A 25,958-nucleotide genomic window follows, 5' to 3' on the forward strand; every position below is an offset into this window, starting at 1 on the left:
TAAACATTTTTTTAAACATTGCGTGAATCTGATCTTCTTCAATGGTTCTTGAAATTAATATTGTGAAAAAAATTTACCTTACAATAATTCACAACCAAAAAACACTACACCCGTTTTTTTGTTTTTTTAAGTACATTTTTAACTGGGCTGTGACAAGCAACCCCTGAACGTTCCTCTGATAAAAGAAATGTACCATTTTATTTATTTTATATTTTCAATGTGATTTCATTCATTCTATTGTTAATCTGAGATAATTTACAGAACTAACGGCATTTTCAGTGTGACATGGACGTGCCACGCTTCTGATTGGTTCCTGCTGACCACTCCCCTCCCACATTTCTGACCACGTGACTCCTCTGCGAACGCTCTGGCAAAGTTAAAAACAGACTTTGTTTATCTTGCAAGCCCTTTGCTGAAATCCAATTCGACCAGCAAAATCGTCGAATTCGTAATTTGTAATCTCCCCAGCTCCTGGGATTGAGGAAAGTTCTGACAATATCTTCTATGCTCTTAAGGAATTAAAAGGATTATACGGGTCTATATATATTTTTTAAAAACCCACACCTTTTTAACAGTTTTCGAAGGGAACCTACTGCAACTGACAGCAGCCTGACGTGAGGAGGGGTTTATTCAATTGAACTGAGCACTTGAAGAGAGCCATGGCTAACGAAGTTGACGTGTGGTCAACGGCTGCTCCGGCGGACGGTGAGTTTGTGGTTGCAGCCATGCGTTGTGCGGCTTTATCGGGGCCCGCAGACGTGCACCGAGATGGCTATTGTGTGTGCAGGGGATGGTCTGCAGCGCCAGCCACGCTCCACCATGTGGCCCGTGGAAAGCCCACACAAACACTGAGCACACAATACAAACGCCGTGTTTTGACGCACATTTGCATTGCTAATAAGTGTGCGCGTTGTGCGAATTCAGGCTGAGTTGTTGTGTTTTGTTTTGTTTTTTCCTCTCACGGAGTAACCATTTTGACACGAGTGTGGTTTAGCTTGTCCACATTTAACCCTTTCGTGCTTTTGATTGGTGGAGGCCACACTTCCGCTTTAACGAGGCGGTCGTGTGCTGCTCCGACTGCAGATTTTTGTTTTTCTGTCGGTCTTGGACGTTAAACATTTAAAGGGATCCGTTTTTTCTTGAAGTCCGTCGTTTACGCATGCATTAATCGATCACAACGTATTTATTTTCACGCCCCCCTGCAGCAATTTTGAATTTATTGGCAAAAATGTCACCTCTTTAGCTGTCTACAACTGTATTTTCACTTTACCTGCAAACGCATTTGACCTCAAACTTTATCTCATACGTGTAACCGTGTAGAAATACTGGTTTTAATGTGTACACTCATGCAAGATCCATGTATGCGTTACGTGCTCTGCTTTTAGGCTGCTGGTGACGTCAGCACGTAAAGCCCTAAACCAGAAGCTAGCAAGAATATTTTTGCATTACACGTACCATTAAAATAGCCATTATCTTAAAGGTTTTCAGTATTTTCTTGCTATAAACTCAATATTTTCCCCCACATACATGTGTTGGTTTGTTACCGTACTTGAACAATGTATCTTGAGTTTGTGTTGAAGGAATTCCGTGTTTTTAGCACACCACGTGGTGTGTTGTGCTATGCATAATAATAATAATTATTAAAGCACTTTATTTTAATGTTACTGTAAAATTAATCAAAACCTTTTCACTTGTTTCCCTGTCATTTTGGCCCACTTTTGTCTGATTGCTAGACGTGGGTCATTTCAAACTTCGAGCTCATAATGCTTCAGTTTTTTTTTTAACCTCTAAACATTTTTGATTCGGTGTATGCTGGGTAATACAGAAGGTCACAATCTTGTGCATTTGGGGGGGCTTATTAATTATGACAGAATTGCTGTCTTCTTGGTGGGTTTAGGGTCTTTAGTTCTGACCAATGCAGTGTTTGCATCCAGTGCATGCAAACACTTATCTGACCAAACTGCAGCGCTTATGCATTTTTGCACCAAACTGCAATTTATAAATGAAATTGCTCACAAATTCATGTAAAACTGGCATCTAAAGGAGAAAAATCACACTTTACAAACCCTTTTTCAACCGTTTAGGATAATTTAGAGTTATAGATATATAAGTGTTTGCTAACATTGACATTTTGTAAGTTCCAACACCCAAAGTTGGTCAAAAACCTCAAATTGGCATCATGTTCTTGATTGTAAAAATTCAGTGTGACCTAATTTTTGCCACCTTCTAATAGCATCACAATTATATTTAATTGCACATATATCTGCACTACAGCAGTCAAGGCTGGAATAGCCTAGCAGCAGCAGTAGTAGTAGTAACTGCATGCATTTGTAGCTCTCTTGTGCATGTGCCTGGTCTGTTTTTAAGAGGCTGTGTCAGCAGTTTTGCAGTTCTCCACACATTTATTATCTTAAGGCCTGCAAATGCATCAAAACAAAATCTTTTCCCTGTGAAAAACTTTTTTTTCACATATCAGAAAACTGTAATATTCTAATATTTCATCTTTATGTGAATGAACTGATGATTTGCTATGACTGGAGTTGACATAAGCAGGGGTTTATTTAATTTTTCTTACAAGTAGAATTTTATTGTGATTTTCAACTGAAATTGGTAGAAAATATTCTGAATAAGCATTGCTCATTTACATCCTCTTTCCTAATTTGGGTTTTTTATGTCTAATGTTTAAGGAGCTTGCAGGAATGATGTATTTTTTGAGCTGATGATCAACTGCTAAGTGGTTCTGATGTCTTAGCGCACACGATTTAGTTTTCGTGCAAGCTTTAACCACAAACGTTCCATAGGTTCTGCATGTTTTCAAAGCAAAGCAGAGCAGGTCTTGAGCACGTTGATCCACATGCTTTTACAATGCTGTACCGGTGCACACGTTACACTATCATTAGGCTGCACGCAGTTATGGATTCAAACCCACCATCCATGCAAAGCGGTTCTTAGTGCTGCAGTATTGGATGTTAGCTGTTGATAAACATGTCATCCACTAAACTGCTTATCTGTGGGGGTTTTTTGTCCTGAACTTTGCCAGTGCTTCTGCTGAGTGTAGTTCTAGAAACTCTGGCAAGCCCATGAAGCTTTTATCTGTGTCACACGTGTGGTCCACAAATTCTACTGTTGTGTATTCAGAGAAGAAGAAAAAAGCAATCCACCACTTATCCCAAAGTTATGGCTGTTTATCTGCAACATGCATTTAAGCAGAATTCTTTTAAGAGTCTCCTTTCATTTAGCATAGTGACATTTCAGATCCCCCAAAAACCTCAACTCCCATTGCAGATGACCATGAAAGGGACCAAACATGGAGACTCTTGCTCTATACAAGGCCTATTTTCAGCCTTTGCTCTGAGGTGAAGTTAAGGAAGGATGATTTTTTTTAGGTGATGTTTGTGAACTTGATCAACTTTCTACAATGCTGGCTAAAGGAAAAAACAAGTTTTACAAATACAAAGCTAATATAAAATAAATGAAAGTACAACAAAGTGAAATTATTGCACCCCCCTCACATAGACCACCAATTGGTCCATGTGATCTTTAGAAGGATCTGCAAATATGTCAGTTTTTTTATTTCCTTGGCAACTGAGGTTTGTTTGTTAACTACACCCCCATATATTATTATATTATTTTGTTCAGCCTGAGCCAAGGATTGATGTATTACATTAAGACAATGTTCCAAAAAAAAAAAGGTGCAAGCAACAGGAGAACGCCACCTTTGCAAGCTCTCCTCGGCAAATCTCCATACTTAACCTCGTGGCATGCAGGTACAATTTTGTGAACATCACTCAGACATACGTTTTTATTCTCATACTTTGGGACAATGTCGAAATTTCACACTGTCATAAAATTGTCACCAAGCCGTAGGTCATATGGCCATACCATAATACCGTAATAATAATAAACTTCTTTCGGAAATCCCCCCGACATGTGATTTAGTTTCATTAATTTATCTATTTTTTTGAACCCCATTAGAAATCTTGGCCATATTCATTTGTTTTCATGGTTTCGCCTTTTGTGATGTCATCAGGTTTTATGTGTGTGTGTGTGTGTGTGTGGGGGGGGGGGGGGGGGGGGGGCTTCATTTTTACCAAGTACTAGTTGAATACAAATTTTAATGAGTTTTTGAGTAGGTGGCAGGGATGACAGTTTTGCTGGAGGAGGAACAATTTCGAAATAATTTTGATCTTTGCAGTTCAGGACTGCTGTAGGACATCATGAAAAGTGTGCACAATAACTGTTTTTAAAGCAATTGAATGTACAGTTTTTAGGTTTTTATGTAGCATTTATTTGTGCATGCAAAGTAAACACAATTTACTGACTTCAAACACCCTATTAAGCTGTTAAATAATGTTTTCTTGGGTGGATACATTCTACCTTATTTACTTTACTCAATAGTCTAAATGCTTTATAGACCTTATAAAGTGTGTCCGCCTGACATTGATTAGGCCAGATATGTAAGGTCATTTATGTTCGCCGTAAAGGTGTCTAGAGGCACGACCGTCTTCATTTGGTAAGAGCGGACTTTAAAGATGGTCCGGATACTACAGGTTTAAATTTAGAAGTTTGAAACCTGTCTCTGCCCCCCATGTGAACCATGAGAAGCCTGGCCCACTGACCTGCTTCCTCACATATATGGATACCCAAAGTAAAGCCTTAATGCACCATCTTTTACTTTCAGCTTGCACATGCAACACTGGCAGAGTTAAACTTGTTAACTTTTGGCAACTTAGGATTTGTGTTTTGTTATTAGCGCAGTGGCACACCTCTACCGTTTCTTGCACAATCGGCCTCCACAGTCACAAAGCTCACACTATCTTTATTTGTGGATTTACTGCTTTTTGTTCAGCTTGTTTTACTAGTTTTGTCTTTGGGATAGAGCTTTTCCTTTTCTGCCCTGCGTCCCTCCTTATGTTATTCTGCTTTTGCCGTGCTGCCATTGGTTAGCTCCTTATTTTATGACCTTGGCAGGCTTACATTGAGGAAGGAGGGGGAGTTGAAGGAGAACATGACACACGGTCAGCTGTTTACAGATTTTTGAAAGCCACGGGTGTGGCACAGCCTTTTCTGTATTAAGTCAAGCCAGTAAGTTTACTTTTATTCTCCTTAGTTTTTTTCTTTTCTTTACAGAAGTTTTGTATTTTTGAGCAACATTTTAAAAGCTCTTGTATCAAACCACATTTATGCTTCATTTGTTAGTTATTTTGATTTTTACTTTTTTGGTTTTTCCAGCAGGCTCTTTGAGAGTCCTGTAAGCCAAAACGGACAAAAGTCGCATCCAAATCCTTTACTACTTCTTACTTAGTGCACTATATAGTTTGTTTGAGCTATTTGAATCAAATGTTCCAAAATCAAGTGGCCTAGAAATTTCCTAGAAGTCACTGCGAAAAAGCAGTGTGCGTCCATGCTCACAAGATGGGAAAATACAGACCACAATGCACTGCGTCTGAGCAATTTTTTAATTTATTTTTTATAAACCATCTACGATCTAATAACATAGTGGATTCATAAATAGTCTTTGTCAAATCGCCATATTTATCAATTTTTACTTCAAGAATTTAATGATGTCATATTTGCCGTTTAAAAAAAATAAAAGTAGTGAGCATTGTGTCTGAATTGTTGAAAATCCAGAACACTAAATAGTCCCACACTATATATATATATATATATATATATATATATATATATATATATATATATATATATATATATATATATATATATATATATATATATATATATATATATATATATAATTTTTTTCTTAAAGGAGGGCTTTTCTGTTTTCCCCCTCTATCATAGGTCCAGCCACATTCCATAAAAAAAATCCACTCAGCATGTTTTCCAGCATGTGCCCCCCTCTCCTCTTTCCCTTATGGCAGCTCCTGCATTCCACTTCCCTCCCATTGGTTGTGTTGTTGTCTTTTTATGCACACTTTTAACCTGGTTGCCCAAAATAGTCTGTTTTACCCTCATAGGAAGGTAAAATATTAAGTTCAACGTTTTATATTGGTTACTAGAATGAAGCACTAGACATGGAGTGAAAGTTTTATTTCAGTCAAAACCCGAATTTCTCTAAGTTTTGTCCATTCCTGCTAACACTGCATTAGTTGGTTAAATAATAGGATTTAAAAAACATATATGATTATATTAAAATTTCTGAAAGTTAAGACAAACTGTCATCCTGTTAATGGGACATACTCAAATATCTGTAATATGGAACAGCTGGGCTGAGAGTGGAATTTTTACTTTTTACTCAACTAACAACCTTTTTATGTTCAAGTTCGACGCTCCTTTAAAAATAAGATACTGTAGCTTGATGCTGTTCCTTATGCAACCACTAGAGGTTGGTACCAGAAAGACTTGGCTCAAATAAGCCTGGTTTCATGAACTGTGCAAGAAGACGATTGTTAACCTCTTCTGACTTCCAGACGGCGTCTGCTCACACGCTGATGATCTGGCTCTAATAGGAGATGCACTCTTTTTGTCGGGATCAAAGGCCTCATAAATACTTAAGTTTTAGCCTTTAAATAGGAAACATGCAGTTTGTTCTGAACACATAAGCACGTGTTTTATTCTAACTCTGCAGCCTGTCTTGTATAGACTCTTGCTGGTTGCAGATCTGTTGTGGATCGTATGCCAGGCATCCATTTTTTAGCGCTAAAATTTGTTTATAATTACTTGCATGGGTAGGGTTTGATTGACAGCCAGATGGACCTAAAGGTAAACTCAACAAATCCTAAAAATATACTTTGACCTGACCTTTTGCACTCTCCAGTCAATGTGCCCATCTATTTCAGGCTACCTTTGCACCAAGAAGAGTCCACCCCAAAGGGATGTCAGTGATTATTAGTTCAGTAAATTTATGTTTCATGCTGAGTTACTTAAAATTTTCCACGTAACCCTTGTGCTATCCTAGGCACTTTAACATTGGATAGTTCGGTCATCTAGACCCACTAAACGGTGCACTGAACCTTTTTCCTTCAATGATTTGTGATCTTCACTGGTGTCCATGGATTACATGAAATCTTTCCACCTTTATCCACCTTTGTCATGGTAGGGAGAACATGTCAATGTAAGGGTGGGGTCATCTAAGATAGCACAAGGGTTAATAGGGATTCTTAGCCCTACAGCAGCTGTACTTTACATATTTTTTTTAACTAATTGTTCAGTTTGTTTCTATTTGTTGGCATATTTTTAGAAAGGCCAGTGTTTGGTGGTGTCATATCCTGTTAGAAATATCATTGATATTGTTGGATGGTATTTGGAGCAGCTTTTTCCCAGAGCAATGAATCATAGCAGCACATTGACTGGTCTATTATACAAATGCAAAACTGCTCTCTTTTAGGAGGAAACCTAGGAGATGTCAACGGCCCTTATAGTGATGATGAAGATGGTCTGGATGAGGCAGAGGTCAATGGTAACTGGACGCCCCAGGAGAAAGCCCTCCACGAGGCTCGTCTCAAAGCCAAAGCCAAACGCCGCCTGCGCAGGTCCTCGTCGCGCAACTCCGCCAGCGAGTCCTCCGAGTCTAAAGACTTGGCGGGGGCAGACCCACACAGTCCGAAGGGCAAGGTCGTCACCAACGACCGCAAATCCAGAATGGGCAAAGGCAGAGGCCTCCCGAAAAAAGGTCCAGTTTACTCTAACAACACATAACAAACCAGCTGACACTACATATGTCAGCAACGTACAGTTAGTTGTTGTGTAATGTATATGATCATATTTTGTGCTAAAAATTCTTTTTTAAAATTTAAGATCCATGCATACAAAAAGTCTTTAAGAGAAATAGTGATGGTTATTAATTGTTTGTGTATTTCTACAAATGTTTTTGATCATCTTTAGGTGGGGCTGGTGGAAAGGGAGTTTGGGGGGCTGCTGGAATGGTGTATGAAGATGAAGAACCAGATGTGAAGGACCCCAACTACGATGAGTCTGCTCAGGTGACTGTGTGTCTTCACATAAGACAGATAAATGTGATGTTTTAAGACTAAAAAGTGAAACATTTCCTATTTGATGGGAACCAGACGTTTGGAGGTTCGTTTCCTTAAAAACACGTTTTACTGAGCAGATGGCTTTATCCCATCACAATCAACACAATTTTACAATCTTTAACCCTGTTATCATCTAAGTGCTCCTGGTGATGCTGAAGACCAGGCCTACTTGTGCTTGGTTGTCGTCACATGACCGGGTGGGAACGGAGCTTATGTCTATAAAAGGCAGATAACGGTTTAGAAACTGCTCAGAAGAAAGTGTCATTCGGCCTCGACGCGCAAAATCGGTGCAAATATGTCAGGCATTGAGAGGAAAGTGGGTCAGAGTGCCACAGAAGAAGAGGTGGGACATGTGCAGACGGTGACCTTTGAATCACTCAGTAGATCAAGGACCTCTGAACTGTACAGGTCATCCCGTGCTTGGGAAAATGTCAGTTTGAGAACATTTAAAATAAAGATGACTCATGGTAACACATGCTTTTCTCTTGGTATTTTATGTTGAGATGGATTTAATTTTAAAAGCTTTTAAGTTGAAAGCAAATTCTTCTTGCAGGAGTTCTCGCAAAAATGCTAAATACACACAAGTTACTTTGCCTAAATTTGGCATTCATTTTTTAAAGACCCACTCTGATAAAAATCCTGTTTTGGGTATTTTTAAAATGTTCTCGTAGCTCTTTTCTGATGATGGAGGACATTTATAAAGCAAATAGAGCCTAAAATTGCATTTCTGAGTATTTCTTCTTACAAATTGTTGTGAGCGTGTAGACAGATGGATGACGGGGAGTAGGGGGGGGCCTACTTCGCCCCCACGACTCAGGTGAATTTCTAATGAGTTACTGCCGATCTGCAGAAATCATGTCTTAAAAAGAGGACTTTTTTATTTTTGCTAAAAACCATATAATAACTTAAAAACCACTGAGATTGTTTTTAAATAGATTAAAAGATGATCAGACATGGTCTTTAATGTTTTCTAAAATAAAAAAAATAAAAAAAGACTCAAATCTTACCGATTAGTGGTTCGATATTCTTTTAAAAATATGCATAATTTTTCATTTTTGACTTGCAAATTTCCCAAAGGATTGTTTTAAAATTGTATTTGTAAGGAAGTTTGGTAGCCTCAACTTTATTGGCAGTGAAAGGGAAAACATAGCAAAAGCTTCTGGTGGCAGGATGCTAGCCTCTTCTGCAGGACACTAATGCATAGGAACCAAAGAGTTTGATACATATTTAGTGCTAGAATGTTATTTTTCGTTAGTTCATGCACATTTGTGGATGTCAATAAACCACTTTTCTTATAATGGGTGCGTCTTTTTCCAGGGTGACACTGTTTATGAGACAGTCATGCCAGAAGTGGAAGAGCGGGAAATGGAGAAAATGGTCAACCCAATTGTACAGGAGTACTTTGAACATGGAGACACCAAAGAGGTCCAGGTAAATGACTTTAAAACAACAACAAAAACTTTTTTTTAGGGCTAATGAACTCACTCAAAAAGAACTTTTCCCACTTGTCAGATGTTACTGAAGGAGCTCAACCTGGGCCCCCATAAATATGAGGTGTCCTCCTTGGCTGTGTCCTTGTCCCTGGAAGGAAAAGCCAGTCACAGAGAGCTGACCTCGCTCCTGCTGTCGGATCTGTCGGGCAAAATGTTGTCACAGGGCGACATGTCTCGCGCTTTCGACAAGATGCTAAAAGATCTTCCAGATCTCATCCTGGACACGCCGGAGGCTCCTCAGGTAGATCTCACTCATGCACAGGCGTAGACGAGTGTTTAAGAGGGTGGAGAAGCACTGCAGGACTCGACAGATTTAAAAGATTAAGTATGAGCTTATTTTAGGCTGTATTTATTTGTTTTTCCATGCCTCCATTTCTGAAGCAGATTACATGTTGATTCTACTTTGCGTTTTGGAGAGTTTTCCATCATCAGTGCCTGGTGTTCCCTAGAAAAGACCCCTTTAACCTAACTTTAGCATAAAACAAACTTTTTTTTTTGTCAAGTAGTTCATTATATATTCATACAAATTTAGATATTTATATATGCATGGATATATTTTACTGTTGTGGCTGAAGGATTTTCAAACGATGTTAGTTCTTTGGGTCCTTTTAACAACAAAACACAAATAGTTAATGCAGATACATTTTTGGTTTTAAATTAGAATGGTAACCCATGCATTATGATATGAGATGAAAGAATGATAAATAGTAATGCAGCAAGTGTATCGTAGGTCTGGATTTAGCTCCATTGTCGTTTTCCAGATGTAACAGCAGATTTGACCAAATATATATCACATGTCCTATTTTGATGGAAAACAGTTTGTTGGCTCTATCGTCATTTATATTTTAAGATAGGGTTGTTGGTTCTTCAGCTTTACTCTGTGAAGCGGTACTTTTGTTTCAAGTTGTAACAGCCTGTTTCAAAGTGTTTTTCTATTGTCTGAATGTATCCAAATGATCCAAATGTTAGAGCAGGCGGTTGGCTTTTGATATAGAGTTTGGTTTGATGCCTCTTGTAAAATCGTCAAGTGTTCCTATGTGTTACGGATATTAACTGTGTTATTAAATATCGCTGCTTTTGTGTCTCAGATGTTGGGCCAGTTTATAGCCAGAGCCATAGCGGACCACGTCCTCCCAATGGACTTCCTGGACTGTCATAAAGGCAAAGTGGACTGCGAGCACGCCAGGTGACCCAGAACCAGCAGATTCTCAGTCGCAGACCCGTGCCTTCGTTTGCCTATCATTCAAAAAGTTTGCAGAGTCGGTCGTTTAACCGCCTTTGTTGTTCTTTCCAGAGTGGCTTTGGACCGTGCTGCAGTGCTGCTGTCCATGAAGAGGGAGATGGTTCGTCTGGATAATGTGTGGGGTGTCGGTGGAGGCCTGAGACCCGTCAAACATCTTGTCAAAGAGGTCAGCTCAGGCCTTTTTCTTAAGCCTTAAAAATGTTTTGCTTTTTTTTTGTTTAATTGATTTAAATGCTGGGTTAGATCGTTTTTAAGTAGTTTAAGTCAGGAGGTTTGTATTGACGAGCTCTGCAGGGTTTTTTCCCCTCCTTTATAAATCATTATGTAACATCAACAGAAGGCACAGAAGGCAAAAATGCATTCTGGACTGCTGCACTGCTGTGTCAGCAGGAAATGAACAGCACACATAGCCAACGTTTTTTTTTCTTCCAACAATTACTGCTTTAAAATCATTTTTGTTCAAAAATATCTTGGTTTAATTTAGTAAAAATGTGTTGTTGTTCATGCATCAATGCCAGTGGTCACGCTCCAGAATGAGAATAGTTCCACTGTATACTTCAGATTAACCAGTCAGACCTTCTGGACTCTCCTCTGATTGACTGGCTGGTGCAGCCTGAGGGAAACCTTGAGTCGGGGTTTGTTACAGGATTTTAAGATTTGATTTAGGAACTTGTTGCATTTTTGGTCGGTGCAGAAGTTCGGAATCGGCCCAGCTTAACTTGAATTGTGAGGATGGATCAGATTTTCACTCTATCTCTGGAATCAGTATCTGAGCAACGTGTTCAACATGTTCCTTTTTTGTTTAGATCTTCTCTCTAATCACATCATGTAGGAGTAGTTGCTTCCTCTTGTACTATAAATCATGAAATATGAGTCGACTCCAACGTTGTGTCTTTTAAGTCATCAGTACCATCAGAAAGTCTGTTACAAGCATCATCCCCCGAGCTCAGCATCATCTACACATCTTCTCTCATGTGTTAAGGATGTTGGCCCTCCTTCCTTATTGTGCTGCATATTCTCCAGTTCTGTCTATCCTCTAACAAGCACGCATTCTTGTATCCCCTCGACTTGTACCCAGAGGCAGAGCACCAGCTCAAATGATTTGGAGCACATTGCTTGAAAGAGCCAGTTAGTTCTTAGTTTTCAAAAGGAGCATCAGATGTTTGCATGAAGTAAAGAAGCTGCTGTTTTGGTGGTCAGCAGTGAGGGAAAACATCACCAAGGTTTTAAAAAAAATGAAGCTAAAAAATAATAGAAATGGAAAAAAATGTATTGGTTAGATTTAAAGTGTGCCAGTGTGAATAAATTAGAGGTTTAATATTTTTTTATTTCTTTTTGCAGTCGAGCTATTTTACCTAACAGCATAATTCACAGTGTGAAGCCCTGTGTTGTGATAAGTAAAATTGAATTACTACAGTATTGTTATATTACGATGTAACAGACATCATCCATGCATTTATCTGTTTAACATACAATAGAAGTAATGTCAAATATCAGCCTGTGTGCTTTTACGTACTGTGAATATGAGAGATGTTTATTTGATAGTCTGCTACCAACAATCTTTTTTACATATTCATCTAAAATTCCTTTTGTTGCACTTTGTTTTCCACAGATGAACCTTCTGCTCAAAGAGTACCTGATATCAGGAGATGTGGCCGAGGCCGAGCACTGCCTGCGAGACCTGGAAGTCCCCCACTTCCACCACGAGCTGGTCTATGAGGTGTTCTGCAGTGCATTCTGGGAGATCTAAAGTGTTTTCCCTATGAAGCAATTTTCTGCTACCACATTGCGAACAAAAGTCGGAGTTCTGAGATCCAAATTTTCTAAATTGCAAACAAAATGTTCAGTTTTCTAAACAAAACTTTCAAAGTTTTAAATAGAAATATTCAATGTTTGCTTTCAAAATCTTTTTCTTTGCTTCAAAATCCCTTTTTTTTGTGTTTGCAACACAAAGGTTTTCAGATGCGCTCTCTCTCATCTTGCTTTTGCTTTAATAACAAACAGATCTTAAAGAAAATCAATCTTTTTACCAATATTTTGCTCCAGGGGAATTAAAGATCACACAGGCCTGTTTAGTGTAATGCCAGCAGATAAACTTTACACAATTTATTATAGTTAGATAGATAGATAGATAGATAGATAGATAGATAGATAGATAGATAGATAGATAGATAGATAGATAGATAGATAGATAGATAGATAGATAGATTGAAAGCAAAGAAAAACATTTCAAAAGCAAGAATTTAACATTTTTCTTTGAAAGTTTTGTTTTAAAAAATGAACATTTTGTTTGCAATTAAGTAAAATTTGATCCCAAAACTGTGACTTTTGTTCGCAATGTGGTGGCAGAAATATCACTTCATATTTTTCACATACGTATGACTGCAAGAGAAAAATACGAGTTAAACATCAAGTCCTCCCCTTTGTCCCACTGTAGTAGAATGTGTATGTTTTCCATTATATTTGATGTTCCTGTGCTTCTATAAACATTAGAATAGAATTTAACTTTATTGATCCCATAAAGTTGGACTAAACTAAAACGACATATTCTTCTAGTTATTACTGATTCCACTTTGCTGGTGTGTTTTTATTTTTGTAGGCTGTAGTGATGGTGCTGGAGTCAAACGGAGACACTGCCGGTCACATGATGATGAAGCTCCTTCAGTCCCTCTGGAAAACCGGTCTCATCACTGTGGATCAGATGAACAGGGTTCGTTCTTTTCATTAGTTCACAACCCTCCTATTCTCCAGACAGCGGCGAGAAAACGTTGTGCAGCTTTTGATATTTCACCTTTCTCCACAGGGTTTCGAGCGCGTCTACAACGAACTTCCTGAAATATGTCTGGATGTTCCACACGCCCACTCCATTATGGAAAACTTTGTGGATCTCTGCTACCAGGAGTCTGTAATTACCAAACAGCTGAGGGACACCTGTCCTTCCAGGTGAGGGCTGTATAGCTGTGCAGGGTCACTGTCAGCAACAAAGCTTTTTGTCACAAAGTAATTTTTCTGCTATGCTTTAACTTTTTTAGTATCATAAATGAACATTTCTGTAGCTAATATTCAACACAATTATTTTGGCATTCATTTTGTTCATTTCACATAAACCAGTGCTGAATAGCAATTATTGGAAGAAAAATTAAATGGTTCTGATTATTTCTTTCCCCATTTTTACCACTAGAGGGCGGAAGCGTTTCGTAAGTGAAGGAGATGGTGGGATGATCAAGAACTAATTTCCAAGAGGACAAGCAACAAGCGAGGGATAATGAGGAAGGGGGTGATCACCGTTTCTTGCACCCCGTGTTATGCCTCCCGATGCTTCCCCAAACCGGGGGATGTTCCTGTCTTGAGAATATCAAAACACAAACCAGCATTTCCGTTCAGAGTTACCTGAAGAGTGGCCTGGGCGTTCATCTAGTTAATCGGTTTTGACCATTTTTTTTTTTTTTGAAGAATATTCGTCGGGGTTGACGTGACCTTTTTGCCTCAGTCCTCATACTTGTTAAGAATAATTTAAGTTAGAACGGTTTGGGGACAGGTGAACAGGCTGGCTTTGTGTTTTCTTTTTCTTGTTTTTTTTTTTTTTTGGTCACTCTCTTTGTTCTGGCCTTTTGCCATTTTGCTTTTTCATACTGTGCGCTTTGAATGGGGGGGGGGGAACACTTACAGAACAGGGCATACTGTACCGCCAGCAAGCACTTGGCAATTTAGTGGAACAGCAAAGATCTGAACCCTTTATAGCTTTCTACCACAAAAGATTTGAAGTCACTTCAGACATCTCTGTATGTAAATTCTTATTCGAGCGGCTGACTTTATGACGGAGCATTTTATTGTCTTTTTCTTTGCATCCCGGTCATAAACGTTTTCTTTGTAAAACAGTTGTGATTCAGAGGCAGTTTCTCAAAAGAACAAATTGTGATGAATAATTGTGTGATAATTGACTTTGCTGGTAGTTGAACTAGTGTAGCTAAACCCCAAGGTAAGTGAATTCTGAGCAGGTTATTGAAATAAAAGCAGACATGGAGAGCAAAGTTGCCTTCATATTTCAGTTGTGATTGATTTTCATGTCTGATCAATCTCATTTAAAGTTTCATACCTTGGAAAACAGTTTGTTAATAAGACATTTCTACCCCTGTCAAACTGTTTTACATGTTGTCCAAAGGTTGTACTAAAAATTTTTTCTCATTGTCTTTCATTCAATAAAAAGGCAACAAACTGAGTGAGTAGTGTTTTTTTTTTTTTTTTTGTAAATGTTTTTTTTGCACCAGTTGCTTTGTGGCTACAAAATGGCGTGCAATATTGGAGCCATCCAGTCGTACAGTTTTAAGCCAGATCCCAGCTTAGACGAGGAAAACAAAGACATGCATGGATCTGTTTGTCTGCAAGGATGCATCAGAATGGAGCAGAACAGGAAGCCTCTACGTCATACCTAAAAGCTCTTTCTAATGGCATTTTTTGCGTCTGCTCTTGAATCACGACTTCTTAAATAAAGAAAGACTTTATTAAAGCTTAACGTTTTGCTTTAAATATGTCCTCCATCAAGAGAAAAATGTCACACTAGCACATTAAAACATTATTTTCATTAGTGGGTCTTAAAACTGTGACAAAGAGGATTCAGAGCCCAGCATTAAAAAGTAGCTTTAAAAGCAGGAATAATAATAAAAACAAAAGTGTATTCCTTATGGAAAATACATGAAGTATTATTTTATGGTAATAATCAGTTTATTACCAGATTGTAAATGATGGAAAAATAAAGCAAATGTTTTTATTTTAAATCTTATGTTAAAATGTATCTACATCATACTTTAGGTTTCTGTATTTTATATACGACCTTTGGCCCTGGGCATCCGTTGACATGTTTTAAGACTTATTATTTTTTTAACCCTTTAGCACACTAACAGGGCATTGAAAATCCAATTTTAATCAACTCTAATGTGAGAAAACAGTGCAATGTGACCATGTGTCAACGTTTACGACAATAATTTGGAAAAAAACAAACAAACAATAACGCTGTTCCTACTTAGGGCTGATTTATTTAATTATTTATTTTCACATCAGCATTTTTAAAGCGTTTTGGGACCACGGAGGCAGTGACGTAATCACGCGACGCCACGCAGCGAGGTACACGTCAGATGAAATCAGAAGGAACCCGGAAGTGGCTAGCGAGCGTAGCTAGCTAAGAGCAGACCATGAACAGCTGAGGCTGGTTCTTTGGACAGGTCAGTGACTATTTGCTCAATGAACACGAAGCGGGAAACGTAAAGCGGACCCGCTCCTCACGAACTGCCGAACTATCCAGAAGCAAATGTCGCCAACGGCGCTGGCGCGTGTCTGAGCTACCATTAGCATAGCAGCCTGACAGGACAGGTGGATCATTGGCGAGGCGTTCAGCCACTCACCAACTGAAAGTGTAACCTGGCTCTCAGTGCTTGATCTGCAAACATCTGGCATTAAAAAAAAAGATTAATGCGGAGGCAGTGTTTATTCATTTTGCGCAACCAGAGACTGCAGAAGTTTAATGTTGCCTTCTTTCTTAGCTTAGGACGTGAAATCATAACAAACTCATTGCTGTTTCAGGTGGCTCCATTGTATTTTTTTACTTTATTCCCCAGAACATGTATACAAAATGGCATCAATGCAACCTTTAGCAGCCTTTTTGTTTTTCTACATAAGCATTTTTATTAAAATTAGTATTGTATTGTATTCATAGAGGAAGTGATAACAGTAGCCTACATTAGACTTGAATTGCAGCTTTGTAAAAATGTGATCAAGGAAGCAAATGGAAAGATGTAGCCTGTCAGTATTTTCAGAATAAAAGTCAACACCAGTGATTTAAAAAAAAAATTCAGAATGTCCTTATTGTTGAAATAATATTTTTTCAATTAAGCTTTAACCGTTTGGCACATTAAAAATGATGTAATAGCTACATTAGATATAGAGACATGCAATACAGGAGTAACATTAAAACATCAGCAAGACAGTGGAGAAAAGAAAATTATTTTTTTAGAATTAGCGGCTTTAAAACACTTTAAAGAGACAATAGAACTCCCAAGACATTTGTGAAAAAGCAAATAAACAAGATAATTCAAAGTTTACTATCACATTGTGCCATCTGTATTTAACGTCCTATTATTTGTGTGTTATTTGGAATGTTTGTCTTCTAATAAATGAAAGAGGACCATCCATAAGCTGTGTAATCAAATGGATAAGAATCTGGGATCTAAAATGAAATGAAAATACAGTATTATACTATAACATGTCAGTGGATGTGTGGCGTGTCTTTAAACGAGATTAGTGAATATTTAATGGATTTTTAAAATTACAGAAAGATATTTAAAAAAGGCTCTTAATTAGAACATTAATTTTTGTTTGAATATTTAGCTAAATAGAGAAAAAAATGCATTAATCAGCTGCATTTCATAAAATGTGTAGTTTTATTTCACAAGAAACATTTTCATAATATTATAAAGTGCTTTTCTTACTAAAAGGAAGGAAATTAAGGAAAAGTTGATTCTATTGAAAAACATTTTTTTTCAATCACCTAATTTTTGAAAAAAATGTAATTACCAAGAAAAGAGTTGAAAGGCTGACAAACGGTGCTACATCACTAATTTCTTTTATTTAATTTCAATATTCAGATTTGCTTGTCTAATTCCAAATGGCAATTGAGTAATTATGTTTATGTTTGTGGCACAATATTCTGTCAGTGCCCTTGATGCTACATTGAGCTGATTATTTCCCCCCCAATTTTACAGAAGGGCAGGATGGGCAGGCAGAGGAAGAGGGTCGTGACCGGTGAAGCTCCTCCCCCTCCAAGGAAAGATGACAAACCCGCTGTGTTTCACCGCAAAGAGAAGAAAAAGAAAGTCGACATCGGAAAAGTCTTTATCAACATCTCCATCGGCCTCTGCATATTCAGCCTCATCTGGTTCTTCTACACCATCCACATGCGATCCAGTCTGGCCAAGCGAGTGGTGACTCTGCATCCAGCACCTCGGGTCCTGAACGCCAGCAGCACCAGCGCCAAGGCTTCTCCAGAGAGGTTCTGGGGCTCATACAGGCCCCAGGTCTACTTTGGGATGAAAACAAGGAGCCCCAAGTCGATTGTTACAGGTAGGCAATAAGCATCTAAGAGCTGGTTAAAGCAAACTGTACTTTGAGATTTCATTTTTACAGAGAAGATGAGTGATTTGAATAAATACCATTTCCTTCTAACTAAATCATTTTCAAAAACTTAAAATTTTATGAGAAGAATTACAATTCTTTGTCATCAAAAACTTATAAGCAGTTCTCTATAGGGTAAGATAACTGTCAATAAAAAAGTATGCATAAACACAAAATTATGCACAATTTAAAATAAGAAATATGAATACAACATTTAGTTTTACGTTTGAAATGTGTGTTTTGAATTGTTTTGATTTATATAAATAACCAAAGTATTATACCGGGCAGATCTCCTCCTTTAACATGCTGTGATTTGAAAGAAATTTGTATTTTGGGCAGCAGATATTTTTTATATCTAAGGACTTTTTACATGTATAAACTGTTGCTAAAATACCATCATGGCCAAAAAGTCCTCTTGCAGTTGCACCACTAGAAGTGCTGGAAACTCTTCTTGCAGCTTTGAAGCCAGAATAGTTAAAAAATCAAATGATCTTTTAGTTTATGCTTCTCTTTAAGTCTGTGCTTGTGTTTCTGCAGGCATGATGTGGATGCGACAGTTCTCTGACCTCGACGTGAATCTAAGACACACTTGTGAGCAGGGGGACCATTTGCAAGGATACGGCTGGCTGATGCATGACGGACTCACTTTTGGCGTCCAAGAAATTCGAGATGGCGATTTCACGCTAACCACAGAGTTTGTAAAGAGGGCCGGAGGACATCATGGAGGAGACTGGACCTGGAGGATCACAGCCAAACAACATGTTCGTTTTTAACCGTCTTCAGTCAGCTTTAGTTGCAGATCCAAAAATATCAGTTAGAGTAATTTTCGGACTATAAGTCACAGCAGCCAAAAATGCATAATAAAGAAGAAAGGAATCATCCCCTGTTGAAACTATGGAAATAACCATGACTTATTGTCTGGAAAATACAGTGTTGAAGTTTAATATGGGTCAAAACTGTACATTTTTCCATTTGATTTGATCCCCCAGAGTTCTGCTCCCCAAGCTCCAGTCATATCGCTGATGTTTTACGCTGCGGCAGACACACAGGGCTCACTGCGGGGACACATGGAGGAGAGAAATCGCCTCGGGTCCATCACCGGCGTCTCAGAGGAGCTTGGGAACTTTAAGATCACTTTCAGGAAGCCTGTCACTGGGGAGTTATCCAGCACTAAATATGCCAGGTAGTGGAAAAGACATTTAAAATTACAAACTGTTACATGTAGTCTATTCAGTCGAGCTCAACCTTGGTATAGTTCCACAATTGCTAAGGTTGACCTTGAGTAGACAAAAAAATGTTCAAATAAAAGAAAAATTATATGAGTTTTTCACCTCTAGAATCTGGTGATCTGTAAAGATGAACTTGCAGCCCTGAAGCTGAGAATCGCTCACAATAAGTTAGGTTAGCATACAGCGATTACTGCGGTTTGAGAGAAAATGATGTAGATGGGAGTTTTAATTGTTTATGCATGTTATTGAACAGTTAATTATATGAGGACTTCAACTTTTTCAAACCTAAAGAAAGAGCCGTTCATAAGGACCTCATAAGACATCACAGATGCTGTTTAATCAAGTTTCTGTTTATATTCAGAATAACACTTTTAAAATTAAGTTTGGCATTAACGTGCCAGTCTCCCAAGAGAAACTTTTCATTCTTCTTATTTTTTTAGGCTTTTGTGTGATATAGATAAAATTGAAGGATTTATCTTTCTTCATCATTAGCTTGATTTCTGAGGTTACAGATTAGCATTGCTTTCAAAACACACACAGATTGTAAATGGCACAAGGCGCTAATCACTGGGCTCTTGTTTTCCAGCTACAACCACCTTCAGACGGTCTCTCCTGGCCTGGAGAAGCTGACCGACATTGTAAAGCTCAGTCTGAACCGCAGGTTTGTCTACAGCCCCCCCTCTGGTGAGAAAAGGCATTACTTTGGGGTAGACACCTACAAGCCTCCCCATCATCCAAACCAGCAGAAGCCGGTAGACTCAAGGACAGAGAGCGACTTTGTGGTTCACCAGGTGACCGTCCAGCTACCTTTCCAAATTGAAGTTCTGTTTGAGTCCGGAAGCTTCTTCGATCGTCCCAACCAGCTGGTCGGTTCTGTCATGACGCAGGAGCTAGAGAGGAGGAAAGCTGAGTTCAATGCTAAGCTTGAGAGCATATTTGGGCTTGAAAGCAAAGGTTTCAGTCAGGCGCATATAAAGTTTGCCAAAACGGCTCTCAGCAACATGTTGGGTGGATTGGGTTACTTTCACGGCCAGTCGGTGGTACAGTCGGCCTTCAACGAGTACCCACTTCTGTACCCTGAAGGTGCTCTATTCACCGCCGTCCCTTCGCGCTCCTTCTTTCCCAGGGGGTTCCTGTGGGACGAGGGCTTTCACCAGCTGCTCTTGAGCAAGTGGGATCCTGAGGTAACGAGGGAGGCTATCGCCCACTGGATTGACCTAATGAACATAGAAGGCTGGATCCCCCGGGAGCAGATTCTTGGGGATGAGGCTCGCAGCAAAGTGCCGGCAGAATTTGTTGTTCAGCAAAATGAAAATGCAAACCCGCCCACTCTCTTCCTAGTTTTTCAGGATCTCATTGAGCAGCTCGCTTCTCACCCAGATGACGCAGCGCTACAACCGACGCTGCCTTTCTTCCGTCAGCTCTTCCCGAGGCTGAAAACCTGGTTTGAATGGTACAACACCACCCAGAAGGGGCCTCGACCTAATTCTTACCGTTGGCGCGGGCGTGATAAGGACACCAATCTTTTCCTTAACCCCAAAACCTTGACCTCTGGCTTAGATGACTACCCACGGGCGTCACACCCCTCAGTGGATGAACGGCACGTGGATTTACATTGCTGGATGGCGTTGTCCTCAGGCGTCATGGCTAGCATAGCTCAGCTTCTAGGCGAGGACTACCAAGACTACAAACTCACACACGATGTGCTGAGCGATAACAACCTGCTCGATGAGCTGCACTGGTCTGAACAGCTCAAAGCTTTCAGTGACTATGGCAACCACACACAAGCCGTGTCTCTGCAGCCAGAAAAGGTGTACGTACCTCCAGGACAACCGCGTCATCAGTTCCCGGTGACTCGCCTCGTTCGCTCCGTTCGCAGAGTCCCCAAGCTGCAGTTCGTAAACGCCTTGGGCTACATCAGCTTATTTCCCTTCCTTCTGCAAATCCTGCAGCCGGACTCGCCCAAACTGGAGCACATTTTCCGAGACATGAGAGACCCCGGTAAGCTGTGGACGCCCTACGGCCTGCGCTCTCTGTCTAAAGCTGACCCTTTGTATATGAAGCGAAATACGGAACATGACGCCCCCTACTGGAGGGGGCCCGTGTGGATCAACATCAACTACTTGGCAGTCAGAGCCCTGCACCACTACAGCAACGTAGAAGGGCCATACCAAGAGAAGGCAGCTGCTCTTTATGAGGAACTCAGGACTAACATTATAAATAATGTTTTTAGACAGTATGCTGAAACAGGGTACATCTGGGAGCAGTACAACGACAGCACGGGTAAGGGCCAAGGAAGCCACCCCTTCACTGGCTGGTCTTCCCTGACCGTCCTAATGATGGCTGAGCAGTACTGACTTCTACAGAAATCCTTGTCATCTCAGATAATGGCCTTTATTTATATGGACAAAGTTAATGGCTACAATATGGTCCAACAGACTATGCTAAAAAATGTTCACCATCTTTTCGTTAGTCCCCTCTTCTCTTTTATACAACAGATTCCATTGGGGGTTTGTGGAGGGTAGATTTAACAAGAGTGAAATGCAAAAGCTGTCAACGGTATTACAAGAACTGGTTCTTAGTTTGTTTTGGTTTGTTTGTTTTGGGAAGTAAGTCAAGTCCTACTTCTGTTTGACAAATAACGGTCATTATCTGTAGTTGTGCCATTTTTCCACTCTATTCTGTAATATCTCTTCCCGTCTTGAACATCGGCCATTGTATTGTTTATTGACAAATTAAATGGCAACATATTTTATGTCACAACCTGTGCTTTGACTGGGAGGGGGATATGCTTGTTTCTGTGACATTGGGTTTGTTTTGTCAAAAGAAAATAAAAAAAATTTAAAAAAAATCGTAAAAACCTTCCCACTGGTCTTTTAATTTGATTGTCTTTTTAGTCTAAAAAACCGTGTTGTTTTCTAGGACATAGTTTTTGCAGAGCGGCAGTGTTTCATTAGAAATCTGCCTCTGAGTTGTGGGCTCCTTCCCTTCCCCACATCCATCTGTTTACACGACCTCCCGCTAGCTTACAGCCCTCACAACACCAACCTACAACACCAAGCAGTATTGGAGCTATGCAGCCGTAAAGTTTTGAGCCAGATGCCAACTTAGACGAGGAAAACGAAGAGATTTATGGATCTACTTGTTTGCAAGTGGATTCAATCAGAATGGAGCGGAGCAGAAAGCTTGTGCCCTGCTCTAGCAGCTTCGACATCACACTTGCAAGCTTTTTCCAACTGCATTTTTTTGTCTGCTCCTGATTCAGAATTATTTGGATAAAGAAATACTCAGAAATGCAATTTTAAGCTGATTTTTTTAATGTATGTCCCAGTCGTGAAGAAAAAACCACAAGAACATGATAAAAACATGATTTTCTTTGGAGTGAGTCTTAATATAATTTTGTGTGACATGTATCTGAAGAAGAAGATTTGAATAAATGAAGAAATTCAGCGTGAATTACCTTGTGACTGTCTTTGAAGTTAAGTTAGGCTGTTGACTCTTTCAGGCTGGCAATTACTTTTCTTTAGCAATTAAGCTGTTTTATTGATTAGATGTTACTGAAATATCTCAAAAACTCCATTTCGTAACTTTTACTTAAAGGGAATTTGTTTACTGTATCAACCTTAAAACGGATATAGTTCTTCCCCTGATTCAAGTCCCTCACATTCTGCTCAAAGTAATGTGAGCAGAATGTAGTAGTATGTAGTATGAATGGGTGTGTGATCGTGACCCTGCGTCAGACTGGCGACCTGTCCAGGATATCTCTTGCCTTGTCCGAAAGTGGCTGGGATAGGCTCCGGCAGCCCCGTCACCCCGAAAGAGAAAAAATGGATGAGAATATAAATGAGCTGTGGAATCTTTAAACTGGCAAACCCACAGGGTCCAATTTGGCTGCTCTTTTAATAAAAACAAATTTAAAAAAAAAATCAATTTTTTTATTTTGTTATTTTTATTGCAGCTACCTAAAACAGGAAAAACAACTTAACTGTAAAACCCCAGAAGAAAATACTTGGGTTTTATGGTTTAAATACGCGACCCGTTACATGTGTTTTGGTTAGTATTAGGAACCCACACAGAAAATTCCACGGCCCTTATTTGTTTTCATTGTTTTAATGAATGACATTTTTAAAGAAGCACCTATTCCATTTCAATAAAGTCAAACCAGGATCTCTTCTAAAATGTTCTAACAATTCAGTGTACACTGGTAAATATCTTTTATCAGCCCAGCATAGTGCAGCGATGAACCTGGAGCATCACTGAACATTAACAACCCTAAAGAGCCTTATTTTCTGTTTGCAGCTCTCTTGTTCTCCAGGTGATAAAAAAGTATTGAAGTAGCTTTTAGTCAGCCCTGTCATGTGCAATAGAGACGTCGCCTTTTCTGTCACTCAAAGCAGACGGGAGCTGCAGCACTGTGACCTTAAGTACAACAGCCGTATCATTTTTCCTTTTTCAAATGGCACATTTGAAGGCCTCTAGCTGACGTCAATTTTTTTTCCTTTTTTTTTTTTTTTCTTCACGGTTTCCATGGAGCGCAGTTGTTGTGTGAGAGCCTGGTGCTTAATTACCCCACATCAAAAGGCATGAAGTACATTGATGGCAAATTCTTTTCACTCCTTGACATATGCTGGCATACAATCTCACTCTGGGGCATACAGTAGCAGCGTTCCTGTTAATAATTTTTCCAGAGAACACAAAAAGCTGGTACTGAGATCACTGATGCGGGCACTCGGCATGTGTACATGACCGCTGGATTCCAGCCTGTAGACTTTTCAGAAATCCTTTGAATGGGTTAGATGCGCAGTTGTATAGTTGAAGGGAAAGGCATGGTGCTGTAAGGTTGTGTGGCTAAAAATAGGGACTCTGTTAGCAGAACAGCAGATAGGCTGTGAAGCTGGTGGTTTTACCAGATGCCTTGCAATCTACAGTTGGAGATTTTTCCATGTCCAACAAATGTGGACATTATGATCAACAAGGCCTCTGTAAAGATTGTTAAAAAAAAACGAAATGTGTCTGCAAAAAGCTGCAAAAACATTTGTTTTGCGGAAATAATATATGCAATCAGTATTGACCCCCCCTCCCAAAGCAAGTTTTTGCCATAACAAAATGAAATCTGTGCTTTTGGCACACCTGTAGGAGACTCAAAATCATTGTTTGACCTCTGTGACCTGCTAACGCAGAGCAAAGGATCCAGGGATTTGGGGCACAGATGAGCCATATCCTCTGCCTTGTGTTGCTCCTCTCAGAGGAAATAGATTCCACATCCCCTCAATACAACCGCAGTCAAAAAAGAAAAAGAAAAAATGCATTTATTTCTTTGAAGAGTGAGGACGATCTGTGTGACTAAAGCACTCACTGCGCAATCCATCCCCCTCACCCAAGACCCTTTTTTCACAGGGAGATGGGATAATAGCTAAACACCAGAGCTAACTAATGCGACTGAATAATAAACAGATGAGTCAGTGGTCATTTGCATATCATGTTATCCCATCCTAAACATGATCTCCTATAAGTCTGCTGGGTGACAGGTGAGCGCTCTGGACAGGAATCTCAAACAATGTCCACGTTTTTCCTCTTTACACTTTGAAATGATGATAAATGTGCGGAGTAATTATAAAGTTGTCTCGGTGTGGCCCCCAGCTCCCAGTGCTGACTGCTGTATTGAATGTAATTACCGGGCAGGTATGCTAGAGGGAGCTAATTAATAAGGCATTTGTGAGTGGAAAAGTGGCTTTTTCAATACAACTTAGCTATCATTTTACTTTCAATGGAGAGCTACTTGGAATTAAAGTAGTATAAGAGGATAATTATGCTAATGGCTCAATTTGGATTTAAGATATGTTGGCAGGCTGTATTTCTCTGTGATGGCTGTTCGTGCATTACACCGTTCCTGCGGCTCTCACACGGTCTCTATATTTTATATTGTCTCAGCACAGATGTCAGGGGCCACATCAGGTCAATGTGTGTCCATGTGAAGAATCAGCACAGCCAGACTGACCAGCCGTAATGTTCATTTTGTCACTTGTTTTGTGTGTGCGTTTTCCTCAAGCTGAGTTATTTAATCCTCTTTAAGGAACTCTGTCTTTGACACTATAGTGGCATCAGGACACCAAGACTGACTCCCTGTTTGGAAGCGGTGAGCATCATGATCCACACTGATGGTTGTTTCTACCTAATGTGTTGCTGTGAAATTTTGCTCCAGGATGTAAACACTCTCCACACAGCCTGCTGTTACCCTCCTCGAAGCAAAGCGTTTAGTGCCAAACTTGCCTCAGCCAACATAGGTCTATGTATGTTATGTAAGGCCCACTATAAATAGGTTCACCCGGGATCTTTTGTCTTTACCTGATTCGCTCTTAGCCCAACAGTTTTTGTTTCTGGAGAGAGCTGTGGAAGCTAGTGCAATGTAGAGCTGGCCGTTTCCATAGTTACTTTTGTTAGCTGCAAGCTCTTAACATTCTTCATCTGTTTCCTCACATGTCTACTCTTATGGCTATTTGTTTGGATCTGTTTGCATGGCTTTTTAGTGTAACAGCGGCATCAGCTGCAGCGGTGATGAAAACAATGCTCACTAATTAATAACACATCTTTTCATAAACATTGTCATTCGGTTATGAGAAAGAGCAGCAAATAGAAATTAGTGTGGGTGCAGATGAGTCAGAGACCAGAATATGCAGACCTGTTAACTTCTGCTGGTCAAAAGTGTGTGCAATTAGTCCCATGCTGTTTGTGATAGTGGATGTTTATTGAGCTTTAGAGTAAATGTTGATGTATGTTTGACTCTGCTGCAATCCAGCGTTAATAACTGGGGTGTTTTTTCCTTCTTCTTTTTTTC

The 25,958-nt window shown here is 39.5% G+C and overlaps 2 protein-coding genes across 2 annotated transcripts; both read left to right on the forward strand.

Annotated features, from left to right (window-relative positions):
• Positions 1–337: 337 nt before the first annotated feature.
• pdcd4a (programmed cell death 4a) lies at positions 338–14,949 on the forward strand. Its single transcript, XM_023957232.2, has 11 exons — positions 338–705; positions 7,349–7,633; positions 7,846–7,943; positions 9,312–9,425; positions 9,507–9,728; positions 10,576–10,673; positions 10,782–10,896; positions 12,343–12,450; positions 13,330–13,440; positions 13,534–13,673; positions 13,912–14,949. The coding sequence occupies exons 1-11, from the start codon at positions 660–662 to the stop codon at positions 13,961–13,963; spliced, it is 1,389 nt and encodes a 462-aa protein (XP_023813000.1). The 5' UTR covers positions 338–659; the 3' UTR covers positions 13,964–14,949.
• An 862-nt stretch (positions 14,950–15,811) lies between these two features.
• Positions 15,812–21,983, forward strand: LOC101164458 (mannosyl-oligosaccharide glucosidase). Its single transcript, XM_004065889.5, has 5 exons — positions 15,812–15,949; positions 17,486–17,843; positions 18,432–18,655; positions 18,884–19,077; positions 19,710–21,983. Exons 2-5 carry the CDS (start codon positions 17,495–17,497, stop codon positions 21,478–21,480), a joined length of 2,538 nt encoding a protein of 845 aa, XP_004065937.1. The 5' UTR covers positions 15,812–15,949; positions 17,486–17,494; the 3' UTR covers positions 21,481–21,983.
• Positions 21,984–25,958: the final 3,975 nt, after the last annotated feature.

This window comes from Oryzias latipes, chromosome 1 (assembly GCF_053564925.1).
Source record: "Oryzias latipes strain Hd-rR chromosome 1, Olatipes_Hd-rR_3.1".
NCBI lineage: Eukaryota > Metazoa > Chordata > Actinopteri > Beloniformes > Adrianichthyidae > Oryzias > Oryzias latipes.

Excerpts from the sequence above, each read along its gene's own strand:
- LOC101164458 (XM_004065889.5), top strand. The coding sequence starts at position 17,495 with ATGGGCAGGCAGAGGAAGAGGGTCGTGACCGGTGAAGCTCCTCCCCCT. Across the intron at positions 17,844-18,431 it reads CCCCAAGTCGATTGTTACAG|GCATGATGTGGATGCGACAG; the intron begins GTAGGCAATAAG and ends GTGTTTCTGCAG. Across the intron at positions 19,078-19,709 it reads TCCAGCACTAAATATGCCAG|CTACAACCACCTTCAGACGG; the intron begins GTAGTGGAAAAG and ends CTTGTTTTCCAG.
- pdcd4a (XM_023957232.2), top strand. The coding sequence starts at position 660 with ATGGCTAACGAAGTTGACGTGTGGTCAACGGCTGCTCCGGCGGACG. Across the intron at positions 7,944-9,311 it reads ACTACGATGAGTCTGCTCAG|GGTGACACTGTTTATGAGAC; the intron begins GTGACTGTGTGT and ends GTCTTTTTCCAG. Across the intron at positions 13,441-13,533 it reads CTGTGGATCAGATGAACAGG|GGTTTCGAGCGCGTCTACAA; the intron begins GTTCGTTCTTTT and ends CTTTCTCCACAG.